The 10,541-nt window shown below is 41.7% G+C and overlaps 2 protein-coding genes across 2 annotated transcripts; one reads left to right on the top strand and one right to left on the bottom strand.

Moving 5' to 3' along the window:
* Positions 1-980: 980 nt before the first annotated feature.
* Positions 981-4,503, top strand: LOC100822511 (novel plant SNARE 13). The gene is made up of 10 exons (XM_003562547.4): positions 981-1,342; positions 1,608-1,700; positions 1,865-1,958; positions 2,044-2,081; positions 2,242-2,333; positions 2,422-2,501; positions 2,599-2,655; positions 3,209-3,301; positions 3,400-3,474; positions 4,140-4,503. Exons 1-10 carry the CDS (start codon positions 1,263-1,265, stop codon positions 4,239-4,241), a joined length of 804 nt encoding a protein of 267 aa, XP_003562595.1. The 5' UTR covers positions 981-1,262; the 3' UTR covers positions 4,242-4,503.
* A 265-nt stretch (positions 4,504-4,768) lies between these two features.
* Positions 4,769-10,478, bottom strand: LOC100846250 (serine/threonine-protein kinase haspin homolog). The gene is made up of 15 exons (XM_010236640.3): positions 10,349-10,478; positions 10,139-10,256; positions 9,940-10,029; positions 9,230-9,329; positions 8,603-9,150; positions 8,302-8,425; positions 8,113-8,228; positions 7,767-7,878; positions 7,570-7,662; positions 7,426-7,487; positions 7,196-7,338; positions 6,463-6,533; positions 6,332-6,384; positions 5,303-5,369; positions 4,769-5,200 (listed from the first exon to the last, which is right to left on the bottom strand). Exons 1-15 carry the CDS (start codon positions 10,431-10,433, stop codon positions 5,048-5,050), a joined length of 1,935 nt encoding a protein of 644 aa, XP_010234942.1. The 5' UTR covers positions 10,434-10,478; the 3' UTR covers positions 4,769-5,047.
* Positions 10,479-10,541: the final 63 nt, after the last annotated feature.

Below are 10,541 nucleotides of genomic sequence, written 5' to 3'. Positions count from 1 at the left end.
TTTACTTGCTTGGCGTGGGCTCGATTTTGAAGGCTACCGCGGTCCTCCCACGGGCGGGGACGAGGAACCCTGCGCAGGATCAGAACTCAGGAACTGATGTGCGCTGTGTGATTGTGAGGAAATAAAACTTTCCGTTTTTAGAAAGGAGGGAATCTGACTTACTATTTTTGGATGTGCACTCTAAGGATCCTAATAGTGCATGAGCATTCCCTAGCCACGTCCCACTTCAAATGCCTTTATCATAATAATTTCTGCATCCATTATATCATATTAATTTACACCCCGGCTTGTCCTTCTCAACTATATGGGCGGGCGCCGCAACATGTGCTATTATGGTCTAGATGGACATAATATTGAATAGGGTGTGGCAAAATAACTCAGTTGTCTGATTTTTAAGCGAAATACTTAAATCTTAGTTGACATATTAGAGCTGTTAAATTATTATTAGGACGACATCACACTCTTCTCTTTCTATCATTTGTTCTGAATGTTAAAGCAAAAATCATATCAAATGGCCCAAAAATCAACTTACATCTAACTAAAAACCTGGTAACCTAGACACAGCAAAACCGTATTGGATATAACAGTTGGTCAAATTAAAACTTGTACGATCGTCCAATAATTTTGAAACGGAGATAACAAGATGAGGCCATGTTTGACATGAAAAAGAAGCAAGATGAGGCCATGTTTGACATGAAAAAGAAGCAAGATGAGGCCATGTTTGACATGAAAAAGAAGTATATTTTGCATTCTCAGCTGATTCAATGCCTCAATGTGAATTTCATGCATTCTAGGCTAGGTTAGCATTAATACTCCAGTACCTCCAAAACTAAGCAAAGTCTGATGGCATTTTCTCCTTTTACTACCCGACGACCGCTCACCTCATTCAGATTTCATCAGGAAGAAAACGATACACCTGAACACTAGAGCTCCAATAATCCTCTCTTCTTTTTCTTTTTTTGCGGGTAAGCTCCAATAATCCTCTGCTTTCCTCTCTGGCTCTCTCTGTCCCACGCCAGCTCACAGCTCCTCCGCCCCCAAATTACCAAACCCCAACGGCTCGCAGTCGCCGTCGCAGCTGCCCCCAACCACTGCCTCGTCTTCCTCGCGCCAACCGCCGCCGCGCTACTCGCCTCCTCAGGAACCAACGGCGGGCTGAGCGAGCGGCCCGAGAGGACGCCTGCGAAGGAGCTCTCTCTCTGCGACTGGGCCGATCCCGCAGGGCGGAGGCGGCGGCGGAGATCCAGCAGCCAGTAGGGGACATGGCGGCGAGCGACGTGCCCATGAGCCCCGAGCTCGAGCAGGTCGACGGCGAGATCCAGGACATCTTCCGCGCGCTCCAGTGAGTCGGACTCAGATCTCCCCCCGTTTGCTGTCGCCCCGCGGCGCTCTGAATTTTGTTTTTCTTATCTGTTTGCGGAATTTGGGTCTCTATTAAACTCCTAGATGCGCATCTCCCCCGAAAGGTTTAGCTGTTGAACCAAGTGAAATCTGAGGAATTTGTTCTCGACTGTGCGCTGAAACCCGTCGTTGCTCAAACTGCTGTATGGTTTTTTCCTTGCCTTGTTTGGTTTTGTTGGTTATGATGGGAGATTTGTTTGCTGCAGGAATGGCTTCCAGAAGATAGACAAGATCAAGGACTCTAACAGGCAGTCCAAGCAGCTGGAAGAGCTCACTGGGAAGATGAGGGAGTGCAAGCGGTAGGTCTGACCATGTGCTCTCACAGTGCACCATTGTTTTTCCTAACCATTGCTTATGCAGTTCCAGATCTTTGATTTTTTCCAACCCTTTCACATTGAGATATGTCTACTGAGTTCTTATCTTTTGTCTTAAATTTATGTGAATTTTCGGTGACTTATTGCAGCTTAATCAAAGAATTTGATCGCGTACTTAAAGTTGAGGAGAAAAAGAGCACTTCCGAGGTCAACAAGCAGCTAAATGACAAGAAGCAATTTATGGTTGATATTATTTCCCTTCAATTGGTGTCTTTGCTATGTCATGTTCCACACATGTATAATTTGTATCTTTTGTGTGTTATGGCAGATCAAGGAGTTGAATTCCTATGTCACACTGAGAAAAACGTGAGTACAAATTTTTCTTCTCTTGTGCTGAAGGATGTGATTTACCAGACATTACACTATGAACCTCAATTCTTTAGTTTCATATTTACGACTGCAATCTTTTCTGTCCCATTTCGCTTGGTGCTAATAGATGTGCTATGCGCTATTCATGGTGTTGCAGGTACCAAAGTAGCCTTGGTAATAAGAGGATTGAGCTGTTCGATACTGGTAATGATGACCAGCTGGCTGGGGTTAATGTTCAAATGGCGTCAGGTGAAATGAATTACCATAATATCATGGTATTATTAATATGCTAAAAAAAGGTTACCATTCTCACACAAGTACTTGGGTAATTTTGCAGAGATGTCAAATCAACAACTCATTGATTCTGGAATGAAACAAATGGATGAAACAGACCAAGCTCTTGAGCGTTCAAAAATGGTGCACTGCAAACATACACTTCCATTGTACTCCTTTATAAGAAATTTTACGTAAGAGTCATGGAATAGACGATATTCATTGAAATTCGTTTTTGTAGGTTGTAAAACAAACTGTTGAAGTTGGAGCTCAAACTGCTGCAACTCTAACACAGCAAGTAAGTTTTTCTGGAGGAATGAGGTCGATGCAATTTCAGTTGTATGTTTCTCCATTTCAAGTATGGTCACACTCTACTGGGAGTTGGGACACTATATTACACCCGTTTTTATGCTTAATGGTTAGTTCAACTGTGGTTCTTCCTACTCCTTTTGTCCATTTCAAGTATGTTCACAATACTGCTTGAACCCAAAAAATAGAAGCAACATGCCTCCAGTTCCTTTTAAAATTTTACTCCCTTCGATCCATAAAATCGGTGGGAGTACTTGAGGAACTTCAGTAAGGAATATCAATCAATCTATACTTTCCAGAGCAAGCTGAGGCTCGGTATTTAACCGGAGGACCGCAAAACCAGGACCAACAGATTCATGTTAACTGGAGACCTTTTCTGGATAGCTTTGTAAAGCCCGAGTAGGTTCTGTAAACCATAGTAGATAGGTTAAAGAATCTTGTTTCCTGATCTATTATAAGTTGTGGTTTGTAGGTCAGCTTTCATAAGTTTAATCTAACAAATGTGTGATACCTAGCTGTCTAAGTGATCTATCATTTTCCAGACAGACCAAATAAAGAGAATTGGCAACGAGCTAGATTCTGTTCACTTTTCACTGAAGAAGGCTAGTCAAATGGTGAAAGAGATTGGTCGTCAGGTTCTCTCTCTCTCTCTCTCTCCCTCTCTCTCCTTTACATGTTTTCAGCTGAATTATGTGATGAGGCAGTGACAGACTTACAATATTTGTTATTGCAGGTTGCAACTGATAAATGCATCATGGCATTTCTGTTTTTGATAGTTTGTGGTGTGATTGCAATCATTGTTGTCAAGGTATGATATTTACTGTTTTTGCAAAGATACAATTGGTCTTAGTATTTGTATTGGAGTTGAATAGGACTAGTTGTTTTAGGGGCTATGTCTTGTTAGTGGCAAGCCCTCCATACGAGCAGGTTCAACTAAAAGCCAAGCACATCCAGGAAACAAAATTCCATGAACGGTCAGTGAAGTTAAGTCAAAGCAATGTTACATGAAAAAGAGGACAAGTTGTAGATAAAATATCCAACGAAAAAGTGGCGATAACTAGTCACCAAGGAAAACAAAACAATGCCGCATTCATATTGGGAATTACAGTTGGGGAAGCTAAATCCCCTCGGGCCTTGAACAACCATGATAATCAAAGGCGCAGTCAGCTCCTGCACCTTGCCAGATTCCTGGTAAGAGTAATTGGAGATAAAATGTACATCCAAAAAGTGGGATATCTCATTTGATTAGTAGCATTAAAAGAAAACAACACTGCTTCATTGTTGGGCACTAAAGGCATCCTGTCTTCAGAAGTTGAAGCAAATCAATTAATGAATAACACTGTTGCTGGTTGCAAGCATAATGGTTTGTGTTTATTTTGAAAGCAGATGATTCTTCTTTATCACGATATTTTACGTCACCTGCATGTTTGCCTACACCTTGCAATGCATAACTGGTCTGTGTGTTTCTCCCAGGTCGTCAACCCGCACAACAAAAACATCCCAGACATCCCGGGACTGGCACCACCTGCTCAGAACAGGAAGCTGCTATCCATAGAAGCTTACAGAATGCTCTGAGCATTCTGATCTGAAATGGAAGTCTTTTGTGCAGGGCATCTGCAGCGCTCTTTCGCACAAGCCAGAGCACACACTGTTTCCCATTGTGCTTGTATATTGTCTCCTTATGTAATGTTCTTCCATTGTTTAATTCTTTCCGCATCAGTTGTTAGCTTTTGATTATTTAGAGGCACTTCGGTCGCGTGGTGTTTGCGATCTTCCAGCTTTCTTGGTTGTGTACATGCGTTAGTGCTGAGAATTACAAGATCTTTAAAGTTTGTTCGGTATCCTGACCTTGTGTGCACGTGTGAATGTTTCAGTGATTCACTTTGCTTGTATGCTATGTTAGTTTCACGTTCTGTTTGCTTTTGCATTCCTTCTGTTGGTGTGCAGAGCAAAAATGCACAATGATGATTCATATCAAAATTTAGTTTAAGCGCCATAAAGATTGACTAAAGTGTACGTTCTATTACTTCCTCTGACCGGTATTACGTGTCTCAAATTTGCCAGTGTCTAGATACATGTAATAATTTGACCAGGCGACCATGTGGGTGGGTGTCAGGAGGGAATGACCCTAAAGTTATATATAAGGAGTCTCATAAGTGATAGCAGCAGCCACGTTACACTAGTTAGTTACAAAAGGTGCTGTCAAAGAAAAAGTTAGTTACAAAAGGTGATTAGGCAGCAGCAGCAGCAAGCTCTTGCACCCCAACGAACTTCCGTTCGCCTCTCTCGCCCATCTCATTTCTGGCACCCAAGATTAGATGATAAACACTGCAGAAACCCCAAAACCCCAACTAAATGATTCATCAGCTCACTGTTTGCAGCTACAGGAGAGGCATCGCCGAGGGCCTGGAATCCTCCTCTTCGGACAGCAGATCACTGAATAAGGAATCAGCGAGGCAATCTCTAGCAGAACCGTACGAGGAAAGCCGTTTCTTGAATGACCGTAGCTCCCTCTCATCTTTGCTAGTGCATGTCTAGCAAACAGTATTCGCAAGGTTAGCGATACTGGTAAATTTGCTTTGCCAGGAATAACGAAATTGATGCGGATTCAGGAGTTTTAGAAAGGAACGACTCACCTCATATTTCTTCGATAGTAAAATATCCACAAGGTAAACTAACCAGACCACGTTTGTCTGTGGGAAGCTGCAATAACAAGTACAGAATCAGCAATGCAGTTCAGAAGTATAATAGCTAATTATTTTATGATTATCTATCTGGCCATTTTTTTTCATTCCTCTTGTTGATAACTCATTATGCAATCTTTACACTTCGAAATATCTGAGTTGGTGGTCATCCGTTCACTCCACCGAGATGCACCCTCGTTTGCTACAGAATCACCTAATTGCCACTCTATGCGGTAGATATCGCGATCTTTTGATTATGAGTTGATTGGTTTCGACATATGTTTTGAGGCGCTTTTTCAAAGAAATATTTACATAGAATTCTTATTTAGCACAAATAGAAAACGTTTAAACAACTCAAGCATAATATATACTCCCTCCGTCCCATATTAAGTGTGTATCTATGCCTAAAAAGCGTCCAGATACATGTACTTCCTCCGTCCAACAAAGGATGTTTCAACTTTGACTAAATTTGAATGCATTTATACATCCAAATTTTGACAAACATGAGACATCTTTTGTTGGAGGGAGGGAGTAATAGAAAATCACTTAATATGGGACGGAGGGAGTATTTTTAATTCTGTAGCAAAGCACATGCATTTGAAGTGTGGACTTAGATGTTTGTTGAAGCAAAGTAGCTAAGTAAAAATGAAGAGCCATGAAGTGTGGACTTAGATATATATATTTTTAATTCCATAGCAAAGCATCAAAGCACATGCACATGTCTGCATAATATATATTTTTAATTCCGTAGCAAAGCACATGCATTTAGCTGTTGTACAATATTTTCACAAGTGAAGAGCCATGATGAATTTACATTCCATTAAACAAGGAAGAGTTTTGTACGTGCCAATACAAGCTATGGATGTTATGTATGGATAATAAGGCAGGTCAGGTTGTGTGGATCCCAGATCCAAGCCAATGAGAAAGCTCTAGTGGAATATACTTAGCGAAGAAAATTCTGATGTCGTATGTATTAGTTACCTGCCCTCCCAGTATTCATTGGTAATTCGTTTCATTTTGCGATAAGTTTCTGCCTGCATATATGAAAACCATGCATTAGAATAGCTCAAAAGGGTTTATCAAGGTAATCCAAATATTGATCATCCGAAAACCTGCTTGTCTCCTTTTCGTCCTTCAAATAAGACAGGGTCCTTGGACAGGTCAAAAAAGAGAATGGCATCTCCTGGAGATTAACATTGCAGAGAAAAAATATTACCATGGGGGAAGTATATGGAGCCATGTATTTTCATTAATGTATTGTACCTGCATCACTTTCCTCTAGGAGGGAGGGTACAGTATCGAAAGGTTGAAGTTAATTGCATGGCATTTGAAGTGTGGACTTAGATGTTTGTTGAAGCAAAGTAGCTAACTAACTAGTTGTGAATGTTATCCTGGCTACACCCACCTCCCTTCATGGATTTCAACTGCATTATGCAGACATGCATAGGAACGAAACGACGCAGAAGGCAACTATTCTGTATTTGCCATGTGTTGCCTTATTATTATTATTATCTGCAAAGCACTATATATTATCTGGTTCTCCATGAAGTCGGCATGTGCATACTTGAACAATTCAGATGATTGGAGTATGCAGCTTTTGCAGATGTCTCAGATCAATTATGAATTACCGGGTCCTTCCAAGGATTTCCAGTTCCCTCAGCAATTTGGTTTACTTGTGGCCGAAATTGTTGCATAATTCTCATGACTCACAAAGGTTAATATTATCTCACTATTTTTGGGTAATTCTAGACAATTTATCATACCAAATGTATATTGCAGAGCAGGGCAAAACAGCAAGAAGAAAGAAAGCACCAGGCATTCCAATCGAAAAGTCAATGTAAGCACCTGTATTGATCCGAGAAAGAGTAAAATCAATGATGCAGACAGTCAAACCAAAAGTTCTAGCACACATCCTCTTCCCTTGAAGAGTGATGTTCATTGTGTGATTCTTGTCTGGCATTTCATCTCGAACCAAAAGAATATTACCCCTGTCATGAACCTTATGTTTGTCAGTAACCATTTACAACTAATAATGCGAGGCAAGAAGAATGAGAAGCAGTGCTGAGAGGATAAACCAGTGCAAATCTCGATGTTCAAATTCACAGGCACTTTCAGCTACCGCTAATGACGTAGTAATCTGCATCAAGGATTTTAGATAGTTATACTAACAACATTCACAGGCACTTCCAATTACAGCTTAGGAATTGCCAGGAGCAGACCTGAAGCAGTAAACTTCGAGCCTCATTGTAGTCAAGTAAAGCGAATTTTTCAAGGTCTCTCCCACCATCAGCTTGCACGAAGATAATATAACACTGAAACAAAATTTACACATGTGAGAAGCATGGTCCTCAGTCCTCACTTGATGCTCCACCACCACAAGTGAATAATATATGGTCTATTTGATCAAAATTCTTACTTGGTCATTTGAAAATTCTTTTGGGTGATCATTTTCAGATCGGTGTTTGTCATCCCAATTTTCCCAAGCACTAACCAGTGAAGGGTCATATCGTCCTTGACAGACCCAAAAGCTGCAGAATACAAAAATGAGCGCTCAAAAGTTTTAAAATAACTATTTAATGTACTATCCTGTACAGACAAGATCAAATGTCTTGTCATGTCAGACAGGCCTAATCATGATCATTTTTTACAATTTCTAGGTTAAACAAAATTCTAATATTTTGAACGATATAACATACAAATTCTTCTGACAGAGTGCTATATCTGCAGTAATTTTTACTGCAAAGATGAATAAATGGACGTACTCTTTAGTCTCAATGAAGCCATTGCATGAATTTTCTTTCTCATTATCTGCCCCATCTTCTCTCAGATTATTCAGTGTTAGACAAAGCAAAACTTCCTCAAGTATTTCTTCCGATTTCTACAAAACAGAACCTTCTGATGGGTAGTGGAACATCTCAGAGTGGACAACAGTACAAATGAAAGAAATAAACCTTCTGTGTCTCTCCATTGACCACTAACTCTCCATCAATGGGAACCACTTTACAGACAGAGTTTCCTGCCCTGTAGGCCTCCCCATAGGTTCCTTCACCAAGCTTTACTATGCTGCCTAGCTTACTGTTTTCACAGACATCTTTGTTAAGCAGTAAGTAAACGCAACAGTGCAGTTAAATAAAAGTACGATACAGGTTCTTCCGCCCAACTACTTTTTAACAAGTTATGACAAATTGATGTTCTTCCAGCTGCCCAAAAAACATGGTAACAATAGTGTATGTGGAAGGTTTAGATACCTACCAATAAGTAGAAAAAACTTCTGCAAATGTAGCTGGTGCAGATTGCTTGCAAACCATCAGCAGTTGTGCAAATGCAGTCAGAGCTTCACTATTCGATGATGGAATGCTGGTGCGGACAGGTTCCTCCTTAATATCAAGCTCACTAAAGGATGTGACAATACTGGTTTCGCCTGCAATGTTAACTAAACTGTTATTGGTGTATCCTGAATGGAGTGTCCTCCTAGGGTTTATCCCTGAATATCTATCCTTTTCAGGGGTTCTGCAACTCTTAAGACAATCCGTGCTGCAGGTACTGAGTACTGATGGTACAAGTGGGGTCTCCATGATGTCAAACAAGGGTTTAGATGATGCACATCTTGCAATCTTGGAGATTTTCCACCTTTCCAATATTGCAGACAGATCATGCACAATAATGGTCTGCTCCATTCCACTAGCCCATGTGGCAAAGTTCTTAGGTGAAGGACTCTCTTCCATCAGCTCAAAAGCATCAACTTCTTCAAAATAGGCCTTTTCTTTACTCAAGTCAAGTGGCCCCCTCATAGTGTTTTTCTGTAAAAGGGAAGAAAACTTTAACGCAAACAACTTCAACATATTTATCAACAAACATGCCTGAAAAATGTTAGCGTACCACTCGGTTACATGGTTTTGGTGGTCGTTTCAGTGCTCTGCTGGGTTTCTGTTGAGGCTGAAGATTTGTGCCAGGAGCAAAGAAAATACTTTCCCTCCCTCTGTCAAGTTTCAACGAAACAGTTTTAGAGGCTAAAAATTGTTAGAGATCCATAGTACTAACTTCTGGTAATTAATGGACAAAATCTTCAGAAAGCATACGGGCAAGGTAATGCACAGGATTATAATCCGGGAAAAAAAATACTCCACCCCCATGTATTCCATTGTGAATGAGTGTGCGAGGATACAAATAGTGACAGTGATATCTTTTGAACAATAATTTTCTATAACAAAACACATACAAACAATTGCACCAAAGGTTCTCAATCTTGATAATTATGCTGCCTAGGTTGCTAAAATTGAAATTGTTTCGTAAAAATTCCATAAACCCAAGAGAATTCATAAATTCTCTCTCACAAAACATAAACATGTATTTAGGCTTTGGGAGTCCGAACGTAGAGATATTTTGAGAAAACTTCTTGTGCTACATGTACAGAGAGGGTACTATAAATAAGAGTTCTCCTGTGTTCAAAATAAACTTTGTATTGAAGGGATGCACTAATAAAACTTGAACTGGGCATGCACGATTACTGGTGGACAGAGGGAAGCACCGTGTTACTCAGCAGAACAGCGATCCCAACAGCCAAACACATTCACAAAACGCAGACGCACCTGATGGAGAGCGACCGGTTCCAGCTGGACCTCTTGGGCGGCGCGGGCGCGAAGCTCGGCCGGTTCTCGCCGCCGGCGAAGCTATCTCTCCTGAGCGCAGCAGCAAAAAAAATAAAAAACATGCGGGAATTAGCGAAAACCCTATAGGACCGACCAACAGCGAGACCCCCATCCGGCGCCATCGCGACCCGGCACTTACGGATCCGAGTTTCTCTGCCTCGACGCCTCCCGCGCCCGGCGGCGCTCGTACACCGCGCCGATGCGAGCCGCTCCGCCGCCGCCACCGCCGCTGGCCACGATATCCGACCAAGGGTCGCCTGCGGGGAGAGATTGCGAAGGGGTTAGTTAGCAGAGGGGGCTTCCATCCTGCGGGGCGGCGGCCGTGGCCAGGTTAGGGATCCGCACGTACCTTCCCGAGACGCCATGGACTCGCCGTGGCAGAAGAGAGAGGAGAGAGGAAGGGGATTTAAGCGGGGGAGGTTTGAATTTTGCATTCGGCTTTCTGCGGCCGTTTGAAATGCCAAAGCCCTACCAGCCCGTTTGGCATCCGTACTTTCATTTCATTTGGTAGAAATGAAACGAAATTCAATTTTTGATAGGAT

This window comes from Brachypodium distachyon, chromosome 1, assembly GCF_000005505.3.
Source record: "Brachypodium distachyon strain Bd21 chromosome 1, Brachypodium_distachyon_v3.0, whole genome shotgun sequence".
Taxonomy (NCBI): Eukaryota; Viridiplantae; Streptophyta; class Magnoliopsida; order Poales; family Poaceae; genus Brachypodium; species Brachypodium distachyon.
The sequence above is the reverse complement of the archived record's forward strand: the minus strand, read 5'-3'. Positions and strand labels throughout refer to the sequence as shown.

Coding starts and splice junctions, on each gene's coding strand:
- LOC100822511 (XM_003562547.4), top strand. CDS start 1,263: ATGGCGGCGAGCGACGTGCCCATGAGCCCCGAGCTCGAGCAGGTCGAC. Junction 1,343..1,607: donor GACATCTTCCGCGCGCTCCA/GTGAGTCGGACT, acceptor TGTTTGCTGCAG/GAATGGCTTCCAGAAGATAG. Junction 2,502..2,598: donor CTCTTGAGCGTTCAAAAATG/GTGCACTGCAAA, acceptor TCGTTTTTGTAG/GTTGTAAAACAAACTGTTGA.
- LOC100846250 (XM_010236640.3), bottom strand. CDS start 10,433: ATGCAAAATTCAAACCTCCCCCGCTTAAATCCCCTTCCTCTCTCCTCT. Junction 9,330..9,939: donor AACCGGTCGCTCTCCATCAG/GTGCGTCTGCGT, acceptor GAAACTTGACAG/AGGGAGGGAAAGTATTTTCT. Junction 7,488..7,569: donor CTCGAAGTTTACTGCTTCAG/GTCTGCTCCTGG, acceptor TCCTTGATGCAG/ATTACTACGTCATTAGCGGT.